The sequence below is a fragment of the Camellia sinensis genome, chromosome 12, assembly GCF_055761805.1.
Source record: "Camellia sinensis isolate YWXY chromosome 12, ASM5576180v1, whole genome shotgun sequence".
Taxonomy (NCBI): domain Eukaryota; kingdom Viridiplantae; phylum Streptophyta; class Magnoliopsida; order Ericales; family Theaceae; genus Camellia; species Camellia sinensis.
The window spans coordinates 112,214,362-112,242,059 of record NC_138972.1 but is presented as its reverse complement, the minus strand read 5'-3'; the positions used below and the strand labels follow the sequence as shown (position 1 = coordinate 112,242,059).

At 36.7% G+C, this 27,698-nt stretch overlaps 1 protein-coding gene and 1 long non-coding RNA gene across 8 annotated transcripts; both read left to right on the top strand.

Annotated features, from left to right (window-relative positions):
• The first annotated feature begins 35 nt into the window (after positions 1-35).
• LOC114256620 (RNA-binding protein BRN1) lies at positions 36-22,832 on the top strand. 7 transcript variants are annotated; one of them, XR_014347055.1, is made up of 11 exons: positions 52-381; positions 540-622; positions 16,820-16,871; positions 17,031-17,171; positions 17,284-17,363; positions 19,068-19,250; positions 19,488-19,827; positions 19,929-20,072; positions 20,146-20,280; positions 20,357-20,409; positions 21,113-21,229. XR_014347055.1 is itself a non-coding variant. In XM_082899617.1 (10 exons), the coding sequence occupies exons 1-9, from the start codon at positions 213-215 to the stop codon at positions 20,256-20,258; spliced, it is 1,290 nt and encodes a 429-aa protein (XP_082755743.1). In that variant the 5' UTR covers positions 36-212; the 3' UTR covers positions 20,259-20,280; positions 21,113-22,832. The 7 variants fall into 7 exon arrangements, 6 of the variants coding, with proteins under 6 accessions (XP_082755743.1, XP_082755744.1, XP_028052095.1 ...); XM_082899617.1 differs by lacking the exon at positions 20,357-20,409 and having other exon boundaries at positions 36-381; positions 17,046-17,171; positions 21,113-22,832; XM_082899618.1 differs by lacking the exon at positions 21,113-21,229 and having other exon boundaries at positions 36-381; positions 17,046-17,171; positions 20,357-20,589.
• Positions 22,833-24,130: 1,298 nt separating this feature from the next.
• Positions 24,131-25,852, top strand: LOC114256643 (uncharacterized). The gene is made up of 2 exons (XR_003627260.2): positions 24,131-24,254; positions 25,268-25,852. It is a non-coding gene; the product is annotated as an uncharacterized LOC114256643 (long non-coding RNA).
• The last annotated feature ends 1,846 nt before the right edge of the window (positions 25,853-27,698 follow it).

Sequence of the window (27,698 nt, the reverse complement as noted above, 5' to 3'; positions counted from 1 at the left end):
TTTATAAACAAAACTAGGGGCATTTAGAAAAGCTTGAATCATATTAAAAATATTAAAAGATGTCCCTTATTTTCCCCGGAACAGGTCTCCAACGAGCGAAGACTCAGAGAGAAAGAAGAGGGAGGGGGGAGAGAGAGAGAGACAGTTGGCAGAACAGAGACTCGAGGAGAAAGAGAAAGAGAGAATTTTAGAGAGAGAAAGAGTCGGCATTAATGGCGGAAGGGCAAAAACCGCGAAAACAAAGCGAAGAGAGCGTGAAGCTGTTCGTAGGTCAAGTACCGAAGCACATGACCGAATCACAACTCCTCGCAATGTTCGAAGACTTTGCTCTCGTAGACGAAGTCAACATCATCAAAGACAAGACTACGCGAGCTTCACGAGGTATTCGCATTTCAAAATTTTCTATTCCAATTCGCAATTTTTTTTTCTTCAAATCACTCTTCGCTTCGGATCACAATGTGCGATTCGAGTAGTTCTTCGAGATTTGCGTTGTTTGAGTGTTTCTAGTGATGTTTCAAGCCCTAATTTGTTGTTTGCAGGGTGTTGTTTTGTTATTTGTCCGTCAAGGCAAGAGGCCGACAAGGCAGTGAATGCATGTCATAATAAGAGAACTCTTCCTGGGGTTAGTAGTGTTCTGATCTTTATCTATTTTTGTTGTTTGGATCTTTTTCTTATTTATAGTGATTAAATTTGCATTAATTGAACAAAACCTAAGCAATCAAAGCTAGTTCCTGTACTAACTAGCAGTCTACTAGCAGTCTACATTAATTAGTGTAATTTACTGGATTTGGACAATCAATTTCTGAAGAAATAGGTAGTGAAGTACTATTTGTATCATTGAAAAATGCTAGGGCCCAAATATTTTACCAAATGTCTGGTGTGTGGGTCACATGTGGATCCCACACATGTGAAATATTTGGTAGAACATTTGGTAAAATATTTGGGTCACTAGCATTACTCTGTAACATTTGTTCTCTGTTTGTTACAGATGCATTTCCTAGCAATGTCTTAACACTTATTAAATTAGTTCACTATTTCTTGCTTACATTGCTGCTAAGAACCTGTATAAACTGAGATATAGGACTATATATGAACTTCACTGTACTATCAAAAAAGGGAAACCAAAAATGGAGTTGATTGCAGTGAGTTTGAAGTAGGCAGTGGAGTTGAGGAATACCTAGTTGACCATTGACTTTGTTTTAAATTGCTAGTCTTTTAACCTTTTTCATTTTACTGAAATCCAGCACATGGCCGAGGTAATTCAACTGGTACATAAGCAAAGAACAAACTAGAACACACAAATTTTATGCTAAGTTTTTTTTATAGATGGTGTAATAGAAACCTCAAATTTATATTTTAATTTTGACTTGGGTCACTTTGCAAGTGGACATGTCTTGGAGCTGAATTTCTTTAGGTGAAAGCATTGATCTGTTAGATTCCTTAAAGTTTTTCTGTATATTCAATTGTGTCAATTTACAAAGAGTTCATCAGTTTATATAGTCCCAAATTTATGACTGAAAAAGGAAATACTAGTCATTTCTATTTACACAATCATGCCATATATACACAACATGCCATATATATAATATATTCACACCCCCGCTCAAACTCAAGGTGTTTTAGCAAAAAACACTGAGAGTTTGCTAAGAAGAAACTGAAACCGAGCGGTAGTATGAGTCTTGGTGAAGAAGTCTGCAAGTTGCAAAGCTGAGGAGACGAAAGGAAGCGAGATAGAGCTAGATTGTAGATACTGTTAGACAAAGTGACAATCAATGTTAATGTGTTTCGTCCGTTCATGAAAGACAGTATTGTCGGCAATCTGAATAGCATTGCGATTGTCACAATAGAGAGAGATCAGAGAAGATTGAGGTACACCCAAATCTGAGAGAAGACAACGAAGCCAAACAAACTCAGCAGTAGCATGAGACATAGCATGATACTCAGCTTCGGCAGTAGAATGAGTAACAACAGTTCGTTTCTTACTTTTCCAAGAGATCAAGGAATCGCCAAGAAATATACAGAAACCAGAGGTGGACTTGCGACCATTAACATCACCAGCACGATCGAAATCAGCATAGGCTACCAAGTCTAAAGATGAAGTAGAGGACAACAGTAAGCCCTGAAAGATGGTACCATAGAGATAGCGAAGAATGCGAACCAAAGCAGCCCAATGGATAGAGCAAGGAGCAGAAGCGAACTGACTAACCACATGAACATCATAAGCAAGATCAGGGCGAATGACAGTCAAATAAACTAAACAACCCACAAGTTCGTGATAGATCGTGGGATCATCCAGAGGGACACCATTAGTAGAGTTGAGCTTCACATTAAGCTCAATAGGTGTATTAGAAACTTTAGTATCAGTAAGATCGGCACGGTGAAGAACCTTATTAGCATACTTGGCCTGAGACAGAAAATAATCCTTTGGAGAAGAGGCAACTTCAATATCAAAAAAATACCGCAATGTACTCAGATCCTTCATTTCGAAGGTGCTGAAGAGATGTTGCTTGACCTCAGAGATAGCAAAAGAGTCAGAGACAGTGATGATCATATCATCCACATAGAGTAGGAGAGCAACAAAACCAGCCGAGGTATGGCTTAGAAACAAAGTAGAGTCGGAAGCAGAAAGATAAAACCCAAGCTCGGTAACATCAGTCTGAAAGCGATCATACCAAGCACGAGGAGCACGCCGAAGGCGACAAACCTGTCCAGAGGAATGGTGAAGGCCAGGGGGAGGACGCATGTAAACCTCCTCAGTGAGATGGCCATTAAGAAAAGTGTTCTTGACATCCATCTGATAAAGAGGTCAAGAATGAACTGTAGCGACATAGATCAAAGTATGAACAGTAGTCATTTTGGCAACATGAGCAAAGGTCTCCTCATAATCAATATCATACTCGTGTGAGAAACCTTTGGCAACCAGACAAGCTTTGTAGCGCTCAAGAGAACTATCAGAATGAGTCTTGACTTTGTAGATCCATTTGCAACCAACCAGATTCTTACCAGCAGGCAAAGGAACCAACTCTGAAGTACTAGTTTTCTGTAAAGAAGACAACTCATCCTCCATAAGTTGAACTCAATGAGGATCCTGGCAGGCTTCTTTGTAAGACTGAGGTTTTGAAAAAGAGAGAATAACAAACAAAAAAGTACTATAGGAAGCTGAAAAAATGTATTAGACCAATCAACTTGTTTGGAGGATGACGCTATCGAGTAGGATATCGGTGTGCAGCAGGATTAGAGTCGTCAGAAGTAGGAGGATCAGCAATAGGGGCAAAGACAATCGGTGGTGGAGGAGCCCTGAGACGAGAATAAACTAACAATGGCGGAGGAGAAGAAATCGAAGGAGGAGAAGTAACTAGAGGTGAAGCAGGAGGAGAAGATGGAACAAGTTCAGGAGGAATTGTGGAGATGTACTCATCAGACGGGACCTTAGAAGGAAACGTATCAATATGAACCAAATCCTCTTTGGAAACTGGGGCGGTGAGAGAAGGAAGCTGAAAGTAAGATAGACGTTTGAGAAAATAAACATGACGGGAGACATAAAGACGACGGGAAATAGGGTCGTAACACCGATTGCCTTTCTGAGTAGGATTATAACCCAAAAAGACACATAGGACCAAGGTTTTAAAAAGCGGCCGCAACCGTTACGTAACGCCGTTACGTAACGGTTTTGGCGTTTACCGCCACCCGTTACGGCCGCTTTTGCAGTGTGATTGAGATTCACAGGTGTGTCGGCCGTAGCGGCTGCCATAGCGGTCGTAACGGTGTCGTAACGGCCTGTTACGCACCGTTACGTAACGGTTTCAAACTGTTTCTTTCGAAAAAACACACAAAAAAGCTGAAAATAGGGAAAGAGGGATAGAGAGAAGAGGGAAGATAAAGAGAGAAAATAGAGGAGCAAGAGATAGAGAGAGAGAAGAGGGAAGATGAAGAACATGTTATTGATTTGTTGAAACTGTAAGACTTATGCTATTCTATTCAGCTGCTATCACTAAACCATTTTGATTTGTGTGTGTCTATCTATATATTGTTTGAAAATAATAATAATAATAATAATAATAATAATAATAATAATAATAATAATAATAATAATAATAATAAGTGTGGTCATTATCTATTTAGTTTGGTTAAAATATGTATATATATATATATATATATTTAGGTCCTTATTTATTCTCTTACTTTTGTCATTGTTTATCTTATATATAATAGTTAGTAATTGATTTTTTGTATAATATAAAGTTATTAATTATTAAAATAAAATGTAAAAAACTCAGTTTATAATGATTTAAAAATATGAAATATATTGGATCAAACTTAAAAATTTACAAAAATTGATTAATATTTATTTTTAACCCAATAAATATGATCATGGAAAAAAAATATGCGTATCGGTAAATTTTTTTCAAATTGTGCGAAGAATAAAAAAATTCACGGTTCCGGTTACCGCAACCGTTACACTACGGCCTTTACACCCCGCAACCGCAACCGCGCCACCGCCACCGTTACGGCGACCGCAACCACTTTTCAGAACCTTGCATAGGACAGACCGGACACTAAGTTTGGTTCTATCTTTGCGAGGAAGAAAGACAAAATAGGCAGACCCAAACACACGAAGGAGGGAGTAGTTAGGAATTTGGGAGAACAAAGCCTCATAAGGAGACTAATTAGAAAGAAGAGGACTAGGCATGCGGTTGAGAAGAAACACAGTAGTAAGAACTGCCTTCTCCCAGAATGGAGCCGGAACTAAGGCAGAGAGAAGAAGAGACCTAGCTGTCTCAAGGAAATGACGATGTTTACGCTCGGCTCAACCATTTTGGACAGATGTATCTGTACAAGAAGTTTGGTGAATAGTACCCAAATTGGCCAAATACTCACATAACTCATTTTTAAAATATCTCCACCCAAGCCAGACAGTAACACTTTAATTGTAGACTCAAACTAAGTAGTAATCATAGACTGAAAGGTACGGTGTATCTGATAGAAATCGGACTTATGAGTCATAAGATAAACCCAAGTGTAACGGGTGCAGTCATCAACAAAAGACACATAGTATGCAGAATCCCCTTTAGTGAGAACAGGAGAAGGGTCCCAAACAGCAGTATGAACTAAAGAAAATGGTGTATCAGATATAAAAGTACTTTTATGAAAAGGTAAGGCTGTCATTTTGGCAAGTTTACACCCCTGACATTCAGTAAGTTCACTAAGAGAAACTTTACCTAATATACTTGACTGAGCTAAATGCCGTAAGCGATCAGCAAACAAATGCCCTAATCTAGAATGCCATAAGTAGAAAGGACTAGATAGAGAATCTAATTGAAAAGAGAAAAAGGCAGTCTGAGAGGTTGTCATAGGCGGATACAAGCTCTCCACCACATAGAGGTCTCAAACTCTACGGCTAGTCCTAATCTGCTGCTTAGATATCCGATCCTGCATAGAACAGATAGAAGAAGAAAATATAACATCAAAACCAGAGGCATCAAGCTGACTGATAGATAATAAACTGACAGACAACTGAGGAACATATAAGACAGATGGAATAGAGACAACAGACATAGCAGACGGTAGGATAGACCCAACAGATATAACAGACATATCAGACCCATTAGTAGCATTGACAGTAATAGGAAGGGGAGGACTACAATTTTGAAGTAAGGAAAAATGGGGAGTCATATGATGAGAGGCACCAGAGTCAAAAATCCAGACAGATGAAGAAATACCTGAAGAATACCTAAGCAAACCTGAATGAAGAGAGGAAATAATAGAGGCAGATGATGATGGCTAAGAGGTGGACAAGAGATGCTGGAGTTGAGCCATTTGGGCACGCAAAGAAGCCAAGTCAGGATTAGAAGTCGGAGCAGATGCAGTATAAGCAGTAGGAGGTCGAAACTGTGTGTCTGAGGCAGCTGGGAAGACTAAGTAGACTGATGTCCCTTCTTGGGAAAGTTGTACTTCCAATGGCCATTCTGATGGCAAAAAGCACACTTATTAGAGGCTAGTGGCCCCTTCTTAGGCTTCGCAGTGGCCTGAAGCTAATGACGTGGTGGGGTCGACAATAGAGGAGGCTGAGTAGGAGCCAAGAAAACAGATAGAGACAGAATCTGACTGGCACCAATGAATTTACATCCGATGGCTAGTGTTTTGATGTCTGTCATTGTAACAAACCAAAGATTTACAGGGTGAAGTATAAAAATAATTAACAAATGGGCCAAACTGTAAATAAGAGTTTTTATTTATTTATTTATTTTTATAATCAAATACCAGTACGAAGAGAGTCAAAGTCACTAACATTGAGTGAAAACCAGTTGGAGAACCAAGCGGAGAAGACTAGAAGAAGTTGCGTAGCACAACCAGAGCCAAAGAGAGGTGTCGCAATTCCTGAACCAGAGAGAGACACCTCTTATGAGTGTAGAACAGTGACAAAATCAGAGGATGCTGAGGCTGATCACGCTGCGATTTCAGTAGCGATGAGGGAAAGAGAAGGTGAGTACGATTGCAACTCCGAAGAGAGAGAAGGGTCGCGACCACGGCTGTGATTTCAGAGAGAGAGGTCGTCTGATGCCCACGAATCAAAGACCGATGATTCGAACTCAGATGAGGACTAGGGTTAGGGTTGCAAATGCGGCTCTGATACCATGTAAGATTCCTGAAAGTTTTTCTGTATATTCAATTGTGTCAATTTACAAAGAGTTCATCAGTTTATATAGCTCTAAATCTATGACTAAAAAAGGAAATACTAACTAATTCCTATTTACACAATCATGTCATATATAAACAACATGCCATATATACAATATATTCTCACAATCACCGAGCAACCACCTTTGGCCATCTGATTTCTTGTGAATGTGTAACAATTAGGGACAACATTTTAAGATGGTAGTAAAAAAATTTAAAAAAAAAAAAATAATAATAAGTGGAGTGAAGAGGGAATATTATTACAAGTTTCTTCCAAATTCATATATCAATGACTACAAACTAGGTGTTTAGGGGAAATGCTAACTGGGGCAGCCATAGGTTTGAGGGTGTTTAGCGAATGCTAATGAAAGCTATTGTGGGAGAATAACATAAACTCGTTGGAGTTTTTAAAGGAAAATGGAAAAGAAGAAATAATGGGAAACATGGGCCACAAAAATTTTGTAAGTGCTGTGGGTAAGACATGTAGTTGACCATCTAATGGTTAATACAATATAAGTTATGTAAATTACATTTAGTACCCCTACATTTTACACCAATTCCCACTTCGGTCTCTCATTTTTCAGCTGTAATCGTCAACTCCTTACATTATCGATTAAGTTGCAATGTGGTCCTTTCGTTAGATAGGTGTTAAAGTAGCTGATGGAAAATGACATGTGCCCCTCACATGATGCTTTTTTGGGCAAAAAATGTGTATTTTTTTTTGTTTTTTGTTTTTGGTGTGGCTCTTTTCTCTTTCTTCTTTATTTTTCTATTGTAGTTACTCTCTTTACTAATTATCTTTCTCTAAAAAACAACGGTAGAGTTTGGTAGAGTTTTCTAAATATGATTTGAGAATAGAGTTATATTTTGAGTTTGTGAGTTTTGAAATTATGATTTGAGTATAGAAAATTTGTTTGATTATGAGTTTTGAATGTTTGATATGACATGTGAAATAAGAAAATTTGTTTGGTTATGAGTTTTGGATCAAAACTTAATTCAAATTGTTATAACTCATAACTAAACACATTACTCAAAATTCTATTAAAAATTCTGATCAACATTTATAACCAAACTCTTTTTAAAATTCAATTAAAAAAATTAATTATTAACAAAAAATAACATTAATCAGTGTTTTTATTGAAAATATTACAATGGAAATAATTTTATTTTCAAAATAAACATTTAGTTATTGATTTAAAATAACTTTTATCGTATATTTGGTTCAAATTATTTTTTTAAAAATATTTTTGATTTAAAATATAACAAAAAAATTTGTTAAAAAAATCAAAAATAAATTTCCTTTTTTTTTTTTTTTTTCCAAATAACAGGTTTCATTTGAAAAAAAAAAAAAATCACAGTTCCGGTCAACCTGCCGGACATCCGGGGAGACGACCGGGTAGACCAAAATCGCTCTTTTCAAAATTCAAAATTCAAAAAACTCACTGTGCTACCAAACAGGTTTTTAAATGAGTTTTGAAATGTGATTTGAAATCAATTTTGGGAAGCTTAAACCAAACAGTGTGTTGAAAATAACTCTGGAATTAAGATTCTATAGCTATACCAAACACAACCAACCATTCTCCAATACCCAAGCTTGTTGGGGGAGGCTTGTTGAGATAATAAAAAGATCTTGTTGGAAAGCCTTCTTTTTACTGTAAATTGGTTTCCTTGACAAAAATGACAACTAAACATTCCAATACTATTTGTGTTGCTACCAAGTTTTCAAAGGAAGACCACCACTTGATTCAAAGTACCAAAAAAGTCAAGTGCAATGAGGAAAATCTAGGAAGTAACTTGGTCACTTGAGCTAGAGAAAGATTCGTCAAATTTAGATTGTGAATTTTTTATTTGAACAAATGGCTTTGCGTAAACATATACTACTCTTGCAAACAATGTCAAAGATACTTTGATGCCTCAAAGACGCTATTACAACTAAAATCTGGGGTGAGGCAGCATCGATTGAAAGAGTTCGGGTGGCCATGTGTGCTAAAAAGGTGTGAGGGTATTGGTGTTATAATAAGATCGCAAGTACGATCGTGTGGGATAGTGTAGGATCGTAAGTAGGATTGTAACTAAGACCGCTGGGTTTGTGATTTTTCATTTTATTTTTAATGTGCACTATCCTTATTTGTTTTTTTTACCTTATTTTTAATAGAAAGTAGAATCTTATAATTCTCGATCCGATCTATGAGACCCTCTCACCGATTCTACATAGGATCTCAATTTTAACAACCATGGGTGGTGGGCAGTAGGAAAGTATGGGAATGGCTATGGTTAGGGGATTTGGTGTGTGGTAGGAAGGGTGGGGTGGCTATAGGTGGTAGAGAAAAGTTGTTCTTTAAAGAAAGAAATTAGTAAGGAGTAGGGTTGTTCACGAGTTAACATGGTTATCAAAATCCTGATTTGGATCATAGGATCTTACTATACTACGACTCTAATCAGGCCAAACAATATGGATGACACTAAGATCTTAAATTTTGTAGAATTTTAAAGTGACTACAATCCGAGTCATAAAATCATGTAAAATTATACTACGATTCCGATCCTACCTAATTTTTTTGTTATTATTTATTTCTTATAAGTTATTTAAAATACATTATCGTTATCGATAATTTTTCATTTTATTTTACATTAAGGCCTCGTTTGGGAACAGGCTAATTTAGTAACTTTTTGGCTATTTGGCTAAAATATGAGCTAAAAAAAACTAGTATGTTTGGGATGACTTTTTGGCTTTTTACGAAAGATGTGCAAAAAGTAGAGAGAAAAGAACTTAGAAAATATGAAGAAGAAGAACTCCGAAAATATGAGGAAGAAGGAATATATTTCTGTTATATTCAAAACTTCTTATCTTACAAGACCAAATGACACTCCTTATATAGGAGATATTACAAACATCATCATAACCCATTATATGCCACTTACATATTATATATTACCACTATCTACCACTATCATATTATATACATGCCACTATCTACCACCAACACCACTATCATATTCTATGCATGCCACTATCTACAACCAACACCACTATCATATTCTATACATACCACTATCTACCACCAACACCACTATCATATTCTATACATGCCACTATCTACCACCAACACCACTATCATATTATATGCATGAACACAATTTCCAGCACTCCCCCTCAAGCTGGTTTGAAGATATCTTCCATAGCCAGCTTGCTAGTCAGCTTATCAAATTGCTTCTTGTGTAGTCCCTTCGTTAGCACATCAGCTAATTGTTCACCTGTTGGAAGGTAGGTCATACAGATTATGCCAGCATTGATTTTCTCCTTGATGAAATGTTTATCCACTTCTATATGTTTTGTGCGATCATGTAGAACTGGATTATGAGCTATAGATATAGCTGCTTTGTTGTCACAATAGACCTTCATAGGTGTCGGGTGAGAAAGCTTTAATTCTTCAAGAATTCTTTTAATCCACATTACTTCACAGATTCCATGGGCAACAGCTCTGAACTCTGCTTCTGCACTACTTCTAGCTACCACATTCTGTTTTTTACTCCGCCATGTAACTAGGTTCCCACCTACAAAGGAGCAGTATCCGGATGTTGATCTCCTGTCTGTAACACTTCCTGCCCAGTCTGCATCTGTGTATACTTCAACTTGAAGATGTCCATGTTTCTTGAATAGTAAGCCTTTCCCTGGAGTTCCTTTCAAATATCTTAAGATCTTATAAACGGCCTCAAAGTGCTCTGCCCCTGGTGAGTGCATGAACTGACTTACCATGCTGACTGCAAAGGCAATATCAGGCCGCGTATGAGACAAGTAAATCAATTTCCCTACAAGTCGCTGATATTGTTCTCTCTCTTTGACTTCTTCAGCCTTAGCAGCTTGTAACTTCAAGTTAGGCTCGATCGGAGTCTCCGCCATCTTACAACCAAGCATACCTGTTTCTCCAAGGAGATCAAGAACATATTTTCTCTGATTAACGAATATACCTTCCTTGGATCTTGCAAATTCCATTCCGAGGAAATACTTGAGGGCTCCCAGATCCTTAATGTGAAATTCTTTTGCGAGTTTCTCTTTGAGGGCTGCTAACTCTGCTTCATCATTACCAGTTAAAATGATGTCATCAACATAAACAATCAAAATTGCAATTTTACTGTTTTTTGAATGTTTATAAAATATTGTGTGATCTGCTTGACTCTGCGAGAAGCCACAACTGATAACTGCCTTCCCAAAGCGTTCAAACCACGCTCTTGGTGATTGTTTGAGTCCGTATAATGACTTGTTCAATCTGCATACTCTGTCACTTCCAAGTCTCTGCTCAAATCCCGGCGGTAGGCTCATGAACACCTCCTCTTCAAGATCACCATTGAGAAATGCATTTTTAATGTCAAGTTGATGTAGAGGCCAATCTGAATTTACTGCAAGAGATAACAGTACTCTGATGGAATTTATTTTAGCAACAGGAGCAAACGTCTCCTGATAGTCGATCCCATAAGTTTGAGTGAAGCCTTTAGCTACCAGTCTCGCCTTGTATCTCTCAACGCTTCCATCTGCGTTACATTTTATCGTAAACACCCATTTACACCCAACTGTTTTCTTGTCTTTGGGTAGATCAACTATCTCCCAAGTACCACTTCTCCTTAAAGCATTCATCTCCTCCATGACTGCTAATTTCCAATTCGGATCATCCAATGCTTCCTGTATATTCCTTGGAACAAACAAGTGTGAAATCCTAGATGTGAAAGCTCTATGGTTTTTAGACAGTCTTTGATAGGAGAGGTAATTTGCAATAGGATGTTTAATGCAATTTCGGACACCTTTCCTAATTGCTATAGGTACATCAAGGTCGGAAATAGAAGGAATAGGATTACCTAAAATTTCGATGCCAGAACTCGGGTGGACATTCGGGTCATTAGGATGGACGTTTGGGTCATTATTCCTCAGATGAAATCGCTTCCTAGTATAAACCTGAAGCTCAGGATTTAGATCATTTTGTAGTACTTCTCCCCCTAAACAAGAATCTTCTTGACTAGGCACCATAGAACTTGGTTCTCCTAAGTGATCATTATCAGACAGATGTGGTTTTTGTGTAGGATAAATGACATTGGGGAGCGGGATAGAAATATCCCAAAAACGGTCTTCTACTCCACTTGTCTCCCCCTGAAGAGAAGTGTTGGGGAAATAGGATTTTGTTTCCACAAATGACACATCCATACTCACATGAAATTTCTTGTTTTGAGGATCGAAGCACTTATACCCCTTTTTGTTTGAGGAATAACCCAAAAAAACACATTTTATAGCACGGGGGTCAAGTTTTGAACGAAATTGACTAGGAACATGAACATAGGCAGTACATCCAAAAACTTTGGCGGGTAAATCAGAAAACAACCTCGTGTCAGGAAAAAAAGTTTTGAGACAATCAAAAGGTGTTTTGTATGTTAACACCTTTGTAGGCATCCTGTTTATCAAATAAGAGGCTGTTAAAATTGCTTCACCCCATAAATATTTAGGAACATGCATGTAAAACATTATAGCACGTGCTACTTCAAGTAGATGTTTATTTTTTCGTTCTGCAATGCCATTTTGTTGAGGGGTATCCCGACATGTAGATTGATGAAAAATCCCATTTTTTTCCAAAAACTCACCCAACTGCTCATTGAAATATTCTGTTCCATTATCAGAATGTAAAATACCAATTTTGGTTTGAAATTGGTTTTCAATCATATTGTAAAAATTTGTGAATAAATTTTTCACGTCAGATTTTTTATTCATCAAATAAATCCAACATAAGCGGGTATGGTCATCAATAAATGTAACAAACCATCTTTTACCAGAAAGAGTAGTGATTTTAGAAGGGCCCCAAACATCACTATGAATCAAATAAAAAGGTTTTGAAGCCTGGTAAGGTTTTGGCAAATAAGTAGAGCGATGAAATTTTGCAAAAATGCAACTTTCACAATGAAAAGAAGAACAATCAATCCCTTTAAATAATTCTGGAAATAAATGTTTCAGATAAAGAAAACTAGGATGTCCTAGCCTATAGTGCCATAGCATTATTTTTTCTCGAACAGAGATTGAACTGGTACTATTAAAGCTCTGAGCTTTTTTATTACTAACAGGTACTTCATCAAAGTAGTAAAGACCTTCAAGCATCCTAGCACGCCCAATCATCATCCCCGAGTTCTGGTCCTGAAATTCACAATGGGATTCAAAAAATGTAACACGACAATTAGAATCCTTAGATAGTTTACTGACAGACAAAAGGTTACAGGCTAAGTTGGGGACGTGAAGAACAGCATTGAGATTAATTTTCTCAGTTAGTTTAATAAATCCTTTTCCTGCAATAGGTGAAAAACTACCATCGGCTATTCTGATTTTGTCATGACCAGAACAAGGGAAATAGGTACTAAATAAATGGGAAAAACTAGTCATGTGATCGGAGGCACCGGAATCTATGATCCACGGAGAGAAGTTTAGGCAAGAGAAGGCTTTAGGATTTCTACCTGTTTGTGCCAACAAAACACTAGGAGTACCGGTTGAGGAGTTGGATTTTATCAGCTTTAAGAGTTGATCAATCTGCTCTTTGTTGAAGGGACCTGAATCGGCTTCATTAGCAGTAGGAAAGTCACGATTCTTCTCTCCTTGTTTGCTGCTTTTCCAGTTGACAGGTTTGCCATGAATCTTCCAACACGTTTCGCGTGTATGGCGAGGCTTGTTGCAAAAATCACACCAGACCCGTGGCTTATCATCAAACCTGCGCTGGTAATTTGCAGCCTTGTTGGCCGCAGCATCGCTAATGAATGCAGAAATTTCAATTGATTCACCATTACCTTTTTTCTTAAGCATGACGCTCCTTCGGCTCTCTTCCCTTCTGACTTCGGCAAATACTTCGCCAATGGATGGGAGAGGAGGTCTGCCAATAATTCTTCCTCGCACTTCATCGAACTCAATGTTGAGGCCGGCAAGAAACTTGTAAATACGGCTGTCTTCCACAGTTTTCTTGTGGTGGTTGCAGTCGTCAACCGATTTCCATTCGTATGTGTTGAAGATGTCAAGATCCTGCCACAACCTTTTCAACGAATTGAAATATTTGGTGACGGAATCATCTCCTTGACGAATCTCTCCCAACTTCAAAGTTAATTCGAAAACTTGAGATTGATTTCCTAGGTCAGAATACATCTGACTAACATTATCCCACAATTCTTGTGCAGTAGTATAGCACATGTAATTAGAGCTTATATCCTCCTCCATGGAATTGACCAACCATGTCATAACCATGGAGTTTTCAGCGTCCCAATTGTCGAACAGCGGATCATTAACAGCAGGAGCCTTCTTGTCACCAGTGATGTAACCGATCTTTCCTTGCCCACGGATATACATCCGGACAGATTGTGACCAGCGGAGAAAATTATCACCATTTAGGCGGATGGTGGTGATTTGGACAGAGTGAGAGTTGGACGTTTTCACCGGAATGGCAGCGGCAGGGGTTGAAGTGGTTCCGGACGTGACTTCCGACATGTCTATGACGGTTTTAGGGCTGCTGTGTTTTTTGTTGCTCTGATACCAACTTAGAAAATATGAAGAAGAAGAACTCCGAAAATATGAGGAAGAAGGAATATATTTCTGTTATATTCAAAACTTCTTATCTTACAAGACCAAATGACACTCCTTATATAGGAGATATTACAAACATCATCATAACCCATTATATGCCACTTACATATTATATATTACCACTATCTACCACTATCATATTATATACATGCCACTATCTACCACCAACACCACTATCATATTCTATGCATGCCACTATCTACAACCAACACCACTATCATATTCTATACATACCACTATCTACCACCAACACCACTATCATATTCTATACATGCCACTATCTACCACCAACACCACTATCATATTATATGCATGAACACAATTTCCAGCAAAAGAGAATCTTTGATTTTTTGGTATGGGTTATTGGCTTTTTGGCTAATTTAGTAACTTTTTGACTTTTTGGCTAAAATGGAGGGTTCCCAAACGAGGCCTAAAAGTGGAATCATATGGTTCTCGATTTGATTTTACGATCCGATCCACTAGTCCCTCCAAACCTGTGTTACCATAAAATGCTAATACCCTAATGAATTACATATTAAGTACGCACGTTCTGAAACATGATACATTTCCATTCCAAAATGATAAATTTAGTGATCTGAAATGATCCCAAAAGTTTTTTCCAATATATTTTCTTAAATATTACCTTAGGAGGAAAAAAAAAAATATAATAAATTAAAATTTGAGGTGAGTTAAGCTTTGACAAAAACAAAAGCATAAGAAATGAAAGAATTTTTTTTTTATTAAATGCCTAATAGTTAAAAGAAAATTATTCTGGAAGTACTTAAGTATAATATATACAAGTCTACCCCTATCATACCACATTTTAGAGCATGTGACATATCACGTTCACGTTCCCGTTCCCGTTCCTGTTCCTGTGCCACATACCAAAATGATCCATATTCCAAGTAACGTAGCTCCCAACGTTTCACGAATAATCCCGATTTTAGCGGCTTTGCGGGTCGGATTGAGTCGGGTTTACCATATATACCTATCACTTGAACTGATCACCTTGGGTAGAATAAGAAGCCATCCGATTTTGACTAATTATGGAAAAAATTCGGTTGGAATTGAAACTGATCACTCAGTATCTTCTGTAATCCTCAAACAACTACTTAAAAAACCCTAAGAAAAACAAAAGTCTCCTCATGCTGCAGCATCATGTTTCAGAGCCCCCCCCCCCCCCCCCCCCCCTTTCCAAAAAAAAAAAAAACACTTTTAGAGTGGGTGTGAGACAAAGAAATTGAGAGGGGGAGGGGTGAAGAGGTTGATCTAATCATACTCATTGTCATGAATAGATTGATCTGATTATTGTCACTTCATCTCATCGTTATCATCATTGTTCGATCTAATCATTGGTGTTGTTGTCATCGTCTAATCTTAGACTTGGGTGGGACAGTGAGAGTAGAGAGTGAGGCTTTACAGAGAAAAAAGAGAAAAGATAGTTGAGAGAGAGAGCATACGAGAGTTTGAGAGAGAGAGAAGTGAGAGTTCAGAACCAAAGAAGTCTGAGTGATTTGTGTGTGTGTGTGTGTGTGTGAGAGAGAGAGAGAGAGAGAGAGAGGGAGATCATCAAAAAGTGGAACAAAAAATCACCAAAAAAAGAGAGAAAGAGAGAGTGGTTTGAGTGATTGCTTCGAGAATGATAGAGTAATAATGGGAGAGAGAGTAAGTAGAGAGTTGGTGATAAGATTAGGTAGTAAATTCCATGGGACACCTAGGAGGGACATGATTGGTGGTGGGAAGTTCCAACTCCTGATATATATTTATGTTATATCTATGTTGGAAGTAGTAACATTATGGAATTGCCCTTAATAGATGGGGCTTGGGCATAATGCAGGCTGAGCTGGGAATTGCTAGGGCTCAGCCAGATCAAACTCACTCTTGGCTTCAAATTTGGTGCGCTGAAGGGTCAGGTTGGAAACACAGAAAAGGTCGGTAATAGATATAAAGAATATATTATCATTTGGTATTTGCAAATTGGAAGGCTTTGGAGAAAGGAATGAAAAATAACAGTTTTCTGTGAAATGCATATTATAATTGGTTTGTCGTGGCATATATGTGGTATTTGTGAACGTAGAATGAGTGGATTCCATGGTTCAAATCCCATCATCTATAAAAAAAAAAAATAAAAAAAAAATATCTATCTTGAACGTGTTTGGTGTTTGAGAATCATAATTAGTGTATTGGCCGTTACATCTTAACCAATTTTAGTAAATATGAGCTCAATTGTTGTGAAACATCATACAGTATGAAGTCATACTTTGTGAGTCCTCACTCTGGAACTTCAGGAAGGCTCCTGGCTGAGTTAGCTCTTCCTGTAGCTAGATATTAGATGTGAATCATACAGTTGATCTGAATCTCATATGCTTTATAAATTTATAGACTCAGATTTACATAATATTTGAAAATATTTAAGCACGAGAACAATTTGCAGTGGAATTTTTTTTTCCTTTTCAAACTTAGTATGCTTCTTCTATTCTTCTGTTTCTTGGATATGTTGCTTTCTTTCTGATGTAAAGGCATCCTGTTTTTTTGTGTCCAATTTAGGCATCTAGTCCGTTGCAAGTGAAGTATGCAGATGGCGAGTTGGAAAGGCTAGGTGTGATATAATTTTCATTGTTTTCTTATGTATTTCTTCAAGATGATTCTTGTAAATTGTGCTGGTGCCAGTCCTCATTTTTCGTCTGACGTTGATTTATTCATCTGTTTTGCTACAATTAGTTATTGTCTCAGTTAATTTGGTTAATAATGTTTTTAGCATTCTGTGATCCAGAACACAAACTTTTTGTGGGTATGCTTCCAAAGAATGTTTCAGATGCTGAGCTTTCTGCACTATTTTCTCAGTATGGAACTATTAAAGAGATACAAATTCTGAGAGGTTCTCAGCTAACAAGCAAAGGTACAGTCCCTAGTCCTGACTACTTTTTTTCTTTATCTAGTTCAACTAAAATCAAGGGTATGATCTCATCTTAGAACTATCTTCATCATTCTACTTATCTTAATCATTGCAGGCTGTGCTTTTCTGAAGTATGAGATGAAGGAACAAGCTCTTGCAGCCATAGAGGCACTCAACGGGAAGCATAAGATGGAGGTTTGTGTTTATTTTTCTTTTGATGGACAACTTTTGATCTTGAAACATGTTGGCATTGATACTGAGTGCTGTTAATATGTCTTGTTATCTGCAGTGTTGACTGAAATTGTTGTGAGGGGAGTCGCATCTTAAAAGTTGCATGATTAGCATGTCAAAAATTTTGACTTGTATATAACCTCATGGGGTTGGCCTTGTGGTCAAAGCCTGGGAGTGCGCTCCCTCCAAGGTCTTAGGTTTGAAACCTCTTAGGTGCAAACAATTTCTTAGGGCCAGTCCATATAGGGCTTTGCCTTGGCTATAATTGGGACCTCCACAAGTGGACGGTGGGATTGGTGGCCCTAATTAGTGGTCCAATGGGCCGAGTACTGAGTTATCAAATTTTTTTTTTGACTTGTATATGTTATTAGTTATTACTAATTTTCTTTTCTTCTGACAAATATTCTTGTCAATGAAACAACTTGAGTCCTGTCCCATGTTGTGCTATTGGTGGTTGACCTTTTGTGTTTTGACATAGTAGTTCAGGGTTGTTTTTCTTTTCTTTTGGTTTCATTTTTGGTTTTTCCAGTTTGTTGTCAACAAACTGCTGAGCTTTTTAATCTAACAATTTATATTAGTTATAGGTATTTGGGAAGAGTTTAGATCGAATACACGTTGTATGCAATAGAATCGCTTGCATTTAGTTTAGCTTCCAGAAAATATCAGACACAGTGTTCACCATAAACCTATCTATTTGTTTAGAGTGGCTCCTATGTAGATTATTACCCTACTGACTTCTCTGTCTGCGATGCAGCATTAAGCCATTTGAGGGGCCTGGAAACAGGTGTTGGTATGAGGTCATTGTCTGATTTAAATGGCTTACATGCTGCCTGCAATTTTGAAGGGCATCTGATGGCATATGTGCTGCCATGTCATGGTCCAGAGAGTCCAGAGTGTAATGATCTCAAGTGGAGCTGGCTCCTAGTTTTAATTCTTTTTTCCGTGCCTTTAGACTCAGAAACCAGAGATATTTCTATCATCTGTACCTTGAATGGATAGGCCAAGGTATAAACTTTGCTATTCATCCTTGTATGATTTCTGGAACTACTGGGGCATTGTGAAATGGTCTGCACATCGAATTCACTCTGCATGAATGGGTTTATCTTGCTATGTTTTCTTAAAAAGTAGTAATAATTGTGCTTACATAGGAAATATTTAGGGCCTGTTTGGTTCATGTTTTGTTTCATGTTTTTGTGTGTGTGTGTGTTTTTTTTTTTTTTCCCTTGGGGAAGTTTAAAAAACATAAAACAAAAACATATTTGGAGCATGTGTTTCTTTTCAACTTAAAAAAAGAAAAAGAAAAAAAAACTGTTTTCAGAACATGGCTCCAAAGTGAAAGCATGAAAAAAGGTGGTGTCACTTGTTTTGATAACCAGTGTAAACTTGTGGATGAACAGTAAAGGAAATCCCATTCCTACTCTGAACTCTCTTGGGAAGCAAAACAGAAAGCATGTAACGCGACATAACAACCTCTTACATTCTGTTTATTCCATGAGGGTATACTGAAGGCCACGTAGATTTGGATGTGTTTCAAGTGGTCAAGTCTTTTTGCTTTTTGCCTTCTGTTGACCTTATTACCTGTTTTCAGGTTATATATTATCGAAAAGCCATGAGTTTAATGGAATAATTCTTTAGTAAATTAAAATCTTGTTATCTTTTCTGTATCAGGGCTCAAGTATTCCTTTAGTTGTCAAATGGGCAGATACAGAGAAAGAAAGGCAAGCTCGCAGGGCTCAGAAAGCTCTATCACAGTCTTCTAATGTGCCAAATGCTGACACTGCACAGCATCCGTCTTTATTTGGGTCCTTGCCAATGGGTTACATGCCCCCATATAATGGATATGGTTATCAGGTTCTGTCCTCTCATATATATTAAATTTGAAATTATTTAATGTCATCCAATGCATAAGCTAATATGTTGAAGCACAGCGATAATATAGTGTTATAAATTACTCCAAATAACAACATCCTTTCCTCTACTTTTAAAACCCTACCCAGAATTTTTATTGTTTGCTTTCCTCTTTATTATGTTCTTATTGTTTTTTGATATTGCAGTTGCAAGTTGACTAATGTGTGCTTGTCTTTGCAGACTCCTGGAACTTATGGACTTTATCGTCTTCCACCAGTGCAGAATCAACCTGCTTTCCATAATGTATTTCCGCCAGCAAACCAGGGAAATGTGTTGCGTGGAGTCACACCCGATCTCTCCCCCGGTATGGCCCCAAGAAATTATGGTATGCCATCAGCGAGTTATGTGGGCACTGCTTATCCAGCAGTACCAGGGCTTCAGTATCGTATGGCATATCCTGGGGGAATGATGAGTAGCAGGCCTTTGAGTGGCTCTCCTACTTCTGTACCAGCTGCAATTGTAAACAGTCAGTCTGCAGCATCTTCAAGTGTCGGTGGAAGTTCTGGGGGTCAGGTTGAAGGTTGTTGAAATTCTTCACCAAGAAGTTCTCTTTTTCCCATCTTATTCTCTCAAGTACTTTATCGTCACTACATATTTAATAAGAATCTGCTCTGAACTTAGGTCCACCTGGAGCTAATTTATTTATTTACCACATTCCTCAAGAATTTGGTGACCAAGAACTTGCAAATGCATTTCAACCATTTGGAACGGTCTTGAGTGCTAAGGTCTTTGTCGACAAAGCAACAGGTGTTAGCAAATGCTTTGGTAAGAATATCTTAATCTTTAGCTTAAAACTGAAATAAGTACAGAACTGCCTCTAATCAGCATCTGTTGGCAGGGTTTGTTAGTTATGACTCACCAGCAGCTGCTCAATCAGCGATTTATAAGATGAATGGCTGCCAATTAGGTGGCAAAAAGTTGAAGGTTCAACTTAAAAGAGACAACAAATAGAACAAATCTTATTGATTCAAAGGTGAGCCCCGTTGGGCTTTTACGGAGCTTGGCCTGCTTTTGCATTAACTCACAAGGAAACTGAACCCTTCCCACAGATGGTCACATGCAATCTGGATGTGGGAGTTGCTGCGGTATCAGCTATTGTGGGGTGGGTTTGAGGCAGTTGATGGTTCTATGCACTTCTCCATCCTACTTGTAGTTGATTCATGGGATTGATGTCCCTGAAAGTTGTAATTCTTGGTTAATTTTTTCCAGTGTAATCTGTAATTTTATGTAACATGGAATTTCATTTAGACATTGATTATTAATTTATTGATTTTTCCCTGGAGAACATTTGTCAGTGATGCAGTTTTTCAAAAACATCCATTAGAAACCATTGTTGATGTCTTGTCTAAAATCTTGTTTTTGTTTCCACTGTTCAACGACCAACAACAATTTTCTCCTACTGTTTCTTCATTGTCATCGAAATGTGTTTTCAGAAGTATAATTATTCGTGCGAGCTCAAAGTGCTTGAATTAATGTCTTTCTTCCCTCTGTGAAGTTGGTAGATTTTGAGTAGCACTGAAGTATTTGTCCTGTCAAAGAAATGTCCTAAAACAGATGTTTTGAAATACAATATCATGTGAAGTGCGTGTTCATCATTTTGTTTCTATTGAAGATGTGTTTCCCTGTACAGTGAATCTCAGGTATTTTGCATGTTGCATTTTGACATCTGATATTCTTTCTTTTTGTAACTCTCTGTGGCCTACTCTCATAATCTCATTGGTCTAATTAGATTGTAAAAGAAATTGGGCTTATTTTGAATAAAATTCTTTCATGCTGATCCTTTGCCTTTCTTTGTTTATTTTCAGGATGTTGGCACCATAACCACCACAAGAAGAGTGAAGAATTGCATTGATCTGGCTGAAATGAGACTTCAAATGGACAAGGTGCAGTATCATCAGTGTAATTAACTGTTGTGTTGGTCATATTTACAAATTACCATGGCATGTGGACATTGGCATGACTGTAGGACATGGAAGCTCGAAATACTTAGATATGGCATGAGGCAGTATTTTTATCATTGTATTATGATATAGGTGACACACACGTTTACATACCTATTTTCAATCTTGGGCATGTTAGGAGGGGAGGGCGGGATAGGGTGAGGAATCATGGGCAGTAAAGTACAAACAAACAAATGACATTGTGATATATTTTGCAACATAAAGGCAAAGTACACTAATTTTCTGGTGGATGTATGTGGGCTTTTTTATTCTTTATTTTTTAACTGAGTTTTCAAATTGGTGTAGGACTCACTGGCGACACTACATACAATGGGATGGGGTCAAGTGACCCCACTAGACTTAGAAAATTCACTAATATTTTTTTAACATATACATATTTATTTTTAAATTGACCCCTCTTGGTGGTTGAAATTAAACCCACTAAATTTTTTTGAAAGCAATGTTCGGGTCAAAGTATAAATAAACAAGGAGTAAATTACACAAATAGTCTTTATAAGTGTGTTAGTTATTTTATTTTGTTCCTTGTCACATTAGCGTCGTCTAGTCAAGGCAGATATAAAAATTAAAAAATTTGATATAAAATTAAAAAAAGTTCACTTAGTGTTATGTTGAAAAGTCTCATAGTCACACACCAATTTTTTATGGGGAGTTTTCTGGATGTCCTAGGTGAACTGTTGTGATAATCTTTCAGCAAAAAAAGGTATTTTATCAGTTGTGATGGAGTATGTCCATTCATTCTTTGATTTCCTTCAACCTTGTGGACCTCTAGATGGACGTTAGGTCATCCTTTTACTTGAAAGGATCACTGAGCAGAGCTGTTCATCTTCCACTAAGTATTTTGGTGATCAAGTTGGTAATTTGGATTTGGTATAAGCCTTCATTATGCTTAGATTGGAAGGTAAATTTTTTTTACTCATCACTTTACCCAAGCATTTTGCTACAAAAATTTAAACACATTGAATTCATGTTCGTATTCACCTGATTAAGGATTTTTTGCTGGCTGGAATATTTCCGTCATGAAAGTCATAGATTGTACCTATTTGTAAGAAGAAAAACTAAAGAGGAAAAACAAACCAAAAAAAAGGAAAGAATCTCAAACAGATTGTAAACAACTTGGAATCAGGTATTTTAATTCTCTCATAATTTTTCTTATGAGCAATTCTATACATAATCCCATTTCTTATCTCATTTCCTCGACCCTAGACACACAGCAATGGGGCCCAGATTCATAAATGCATAGGAGACCCACTCACTTGGGAGTGAGAAAATGAGATAAGAAACAGGATATGCAACATTTTCCTTTTATTATCTCAAATTCTTTTAGTTGTATCTTACTTTTTCACTGCTGTCAGGGATTTAGCTTTTGTCAGGTTGATTACAAAACCAAGACACTATTTAACTCTTGAATTCGAGGGAGCACAATAAAGGTTTCACTGATTAGCTAACATGCTCTATGCTTAGTTGCTGATTTTGGAATAGCTATGCCAGCAGCTTCTCAGACCGTAAAGTATTTGACTTGCAGCCATAGTGGTCTGGAAGAATGTGGATTTCAAAGGACTATAGTGTAAGTGTAAAATCAGAACTCATACGCTACGAGCATTATTCCAGGAACTTTCTCTCATTTTGGTATGTTGAGGGCTCTGCAGGGATCCTGCATCTGATTTTTATGATTTGTTTTAATTTTTGTAGTATGCATACCATAATTAATGAGATATTAGTTGGCTCTTATTATGTGGACTGACTAGGCACACGCTGCACAGTTTAGTAGTTCTGAGATTTTATTAGTTTCCTTGAGTCCTGCATTTATAATTAGGGAAAATTGCATTTCAGTGGAGCAATAGCAAAAAATTTGCATTTTCATGATGGTGCAACTCTCGTGTGTGTGTGTGTGCATGGTGTAATTTCATTCCTGTGCTACCAAAAAAAATTCCCATTTGTAGTGCAATTATTTTGTGACTGTTCCATGTATTTGCAATTTCCCCTTATGATTGTGCTATTTGGTTCATTTCTGAGTATTGATTCCAGTTACTGAATAACTAACTGCATTTGGCATGCTCGTGTCATACGCAACTCTTGAAGTTTGTTACATTAATGCACCTGTGGCATGTTTCTCGAGTATCCTTTTCTTTAATCAGATCCTTTGCTGAAGTTATAATTAAGCCTTGGATTATCGTATCTAGCCAGCTCTAAGTCCAAGGATTTTGTAGTCCTGTCATCTTCATCAGCTCTTGTGAAATTCTTCCTTAATTGTAACGTCTGTCCCTGACGTAGTAGTAGGTCTAGACATTTTTGTGGGCAATATATATGTAGTTATTTGGTCCATACAAAATGAATAAAGTTATCAATTGAACCTTGTACAACTTCTTGGTGAGTTTAGTATGCAGTTTCCACGACTCACAAGAACTCAGTGGTGGAAATGTATGACTTCATACCCTCTGTTTTTTCCCTCTTCTCATGTTTTTAGAAATTATATTAGAGTGAAAAAAATATGGAAGGCGGCCAGACATGCTGCTTTGAAAAGGTTTTTCGCTGTTCTAATATTGCATATATGCTGTCCCTTGTTTGTAAATGCATACATTCTTTCCTCACATTTATTGTCACCTATTTGTGGGAGATTCATAATTATGTCTGATATTAGTATATAGAGCCACCAGGGTAGCACAGTTGCCGTGCTTATGATAATTTGCCACTTTGTTACATGTTTCGTAATTAACACAAGCTTGGCTTTTTTAAATGCTTTCCAATGTGTCAAAAACAAAAGTCACAGCCGTATAGAATGACATTTTTTCACCAACTTGTGGATAGCATATGAGCAAAATTCATCAAGTTAGAAATGAGATATTTTCTTGATCTTGTTTATAGTTGACACTCGCGTCTCCTGCTCTGTTTTCTCTTTTACTGTCAGAATGTCCATACCCCTCCTGTTTCAAGTTGATGTTTCATTCCTATCTCTTCCTGTGACAAAATCAATGTAACATTTATGCAGGTTGGTTCAGAGGTCGTGAATCTTTACTTATCCGAGCTTGCTTTGCTTGTTACTTTTGCAGTGGTGCCATTGAAAATCATTATGCTTTTTTCATCGCTCTTAACATGAAGCGCTAGTTTTATTTCAGTTTGAATTGTTTAGTCTGAGTACGTTTTACCATAGTCGTCACCTAAGAAGCATAAACACTTCTAAGAAGACGACATATCCGTGTCGGACACGTGTTAGACACTGACACTTCTCAGACATGTGTCTAATACTCTTATTTTATTTTTTATTTTTTTGTATTCATAATTTTTTTTTAAAAAAAAAAATCTTAATTTCAAGCAATGTCCGACACTCATTTGGCGACATGTCCATCACTTATGTCTATAACTAAAAACTAAACATGAGACCGTCACTTATTGAACATTTACTAACATATGATTTTCACAGTAAGAATTTGGTATAAATACTAATGCATGTTCAGTGATTAAATAATTGAACATGTCAAGGTCTATGAATATCAAAAGCTTATAAACGGAAAGTTTAAAGGCTTACTTGGGAAAGGAATTCGTCATTGTAAGAAAAGAAAAAACATTAAAAAATGCAAAATTCTTGTAATAGCAGGATAACAAAAAAGAAAAAAAAATGCTTGTAAAAAAAAAAGAGAAGAAGTGACTTAATCATGATTGCTAATCCTCTCTTCTCTTGCCTCTTCTTTTTAGTTTATCAGATTCTCTTATATATTTAAGGGTTTCTTTGCACTTAATTCTTTTCTTCTAACAAAAAATGCAAATAGAAATGATTATTGTTGGATTTTTCTAATAGGTGTTGGAGCAATTCATTGTTTTGGTATGTTTTGTAGTGTTTCATTGTGTTTCCGGGCATTTCGGTTGAAATATTGGAATTTTGGTGTTTCATTAATGTTTTGTTTTGGTCTCCTAGGAAACAGAAGCATTTTTTCTAGAAACTGGAGACTCCTGATCACCATTTTGTGTTTGACATCACCTTGATTATTTTTGCCCATTTTGCAGAAAAATATATGGTTTTGTGGACCATTTGCCTGTATGTGATTACAGTGTTAGCAGTTATCTCTACAATGTAGCAAGAAATGCTTCCAGTGCTCTTCAGTTGTGTTTCCCATTCGATTGACCTCTTCAACTCCTGTAGACAAATTCACTTGATGCTGTTAACTTTTGTGTCGAGATATAAACGCTTCAACATTTGCCAAAACACCATGTACAAAACAGGTGCCGTACACTTGAAGAACGACACATCAGCTGTAGATGAGGGATCTATGTCTAAAACAAACTTCCCCTTCTATTATGATGTTAAGTCTTGCTTGTGAACCTGCTTTCTCTTATCTTCAATTATTCAGTTTAGAAAACATGGGGGAAGATATTGAACAATAATTTTCACTTGCACTGCTGTAGTTGTTATTATCGTCATCCCCTTCAAAATGAGTGGTAATGGTTGTGATTCTAGGGCTCAGCTAGTTCCTTAAGCTAGACCTTATAGACCGGCTATATTTAATCGCATTTGGAACTGTATTTGAGTGTACACAAATTGAGCCTCTTGACATCGCATGAATAAAAGTTTTGATTGATAGTTGAGTGGAAGCGTTTTTGCATTATGGATTAATGATATGATTGTCATCCCCATTCTCTTTTTTGTTATCGAAGTTTGGCAAACGAGGTTTTTGGGTTGGTGTTCTGTTCTCTTCAATTTTTGGTCATAGTCGTTTGCAGCTATGTGATCTTCATCGTTTTTTTTTGTAACTTGGCATTGTGGTTTAACTCAACAAAGTTTTTATTCCAGTTGCTTATTGGCTGTGTTTGGTAGGGCTTATTTTCAGTTTATTTCAGCTTTTAGTTTAATTTAAGCTATTTTGATGTATTTGGTTCAGCTTAACAATATAGCTTATAGCTTTTTGTAAGTCAAAAATCAACTTATTCTTTGAGTGAGGGAGGAGAAACTTAATTTATAAGTAAAAAATGAGCTTATGTTCACAGTTATAAGCTATAAGCTGTTAAGTTATAAGTTATAATCACTTTCTCACAGCTCTACCAAACGGAGCCATTGTTAGTTACATGGATTCATTTTCTTTAGTTGATTATATTTGAGGTCGTACTTTAATTTTTTGGCTCCATGAAAAAGATTAGAGAGGTACGAGTACAGTAACCTTTACCCGGTGAAGATCCGGACAGGAGGTACGTAGACATGCCCTACAAAGTGGGGTTGGTGTTTTTTCATAATAATATAAAAAAATATGTAAAATTAAATAAATAGAAATGACAAAATAATTTTATTTATTTATTTATTAAAGAATGAAATACATAATAAACTACACAACCAACAATACATAAATAAACTAAATTACATTAGGGAACATATTACAAGATGAATTCTCATGATGAATGCTAGAGGTACGCCGATGTCTATCTCTCAAGATACGACGGTCGAAACCAATTAATGCAGTAGTACTTTTTGAATAGTTTTGGTGAATTTGACAATGACAACACTCTCTCTAATAAAAGCAAAAAAAAAAGGGCTAGTACAAAGAAAATGAAAAAAAAAAATTGGTATAAAAATCTTTTCCAACTTTATCTAAAAAAAAATACAAATTTTTCATCTCAAAAATATTTCTATCTCATCCCTCTAAGTTGGAGGGAAAAAGGCCATTTTTATACTCGTAGGGAATAAGTCTTAGCCATAAAAATTACCATAAAACCTAGTGTCAATAGTCATCAACTCTAGCTATTAGGGGACAAAGGTGCAAAACTCCCATGTGCATAATATAATCATCAATCTCATCATCAAAAGATGAGGGTTACAAAGGTTGAAAACTTTATTTGCACTATATATATATAATGCTATTTAAATAATCCAACTAGATGGGTCCTAAAATAGATATGGGTATTAGGTTACAACCAGATCCAAATCCAGTCTAAAACATATGCACAAGACAAATCCAGTCTAACATAGCACAATCTAATCCATGCCCAAGACTAAGTCCAACACATGCACAAATACAAGTCTAAGCCAATCCAGACTAAGACTAAGCCTAACTCCAAGCCTAGGCCCAAACCTAACTTCTATTGGTGTCCATTTTATGAGACAATTCTCATTCACAACTTAATGATTTCGACTCATTATTTCTGTATTACAACCTTCTTACATAAAAGAATACAAAACCACTCAAACCCATCTCGATTAGCGATTGAATCTCACATTAATTTTGAATTAAAGTTGCTGAATCACCTTGCTTGTTTTCACTTTTCAAAAACACTTTTTAGAAAATTCTACTTTCTTATTTTTCGTATTTTTTTGTTTTTACTAAATTTTTTAAATATTTTAAGTAATTTTTTTACTTTTTAGACACACCTAACATAAATACACCTAAAAAGTAAAAAAATTGTAAAAAAAATCTTTTAAAAATTCACTAAATACCAAAAATATAAAAAA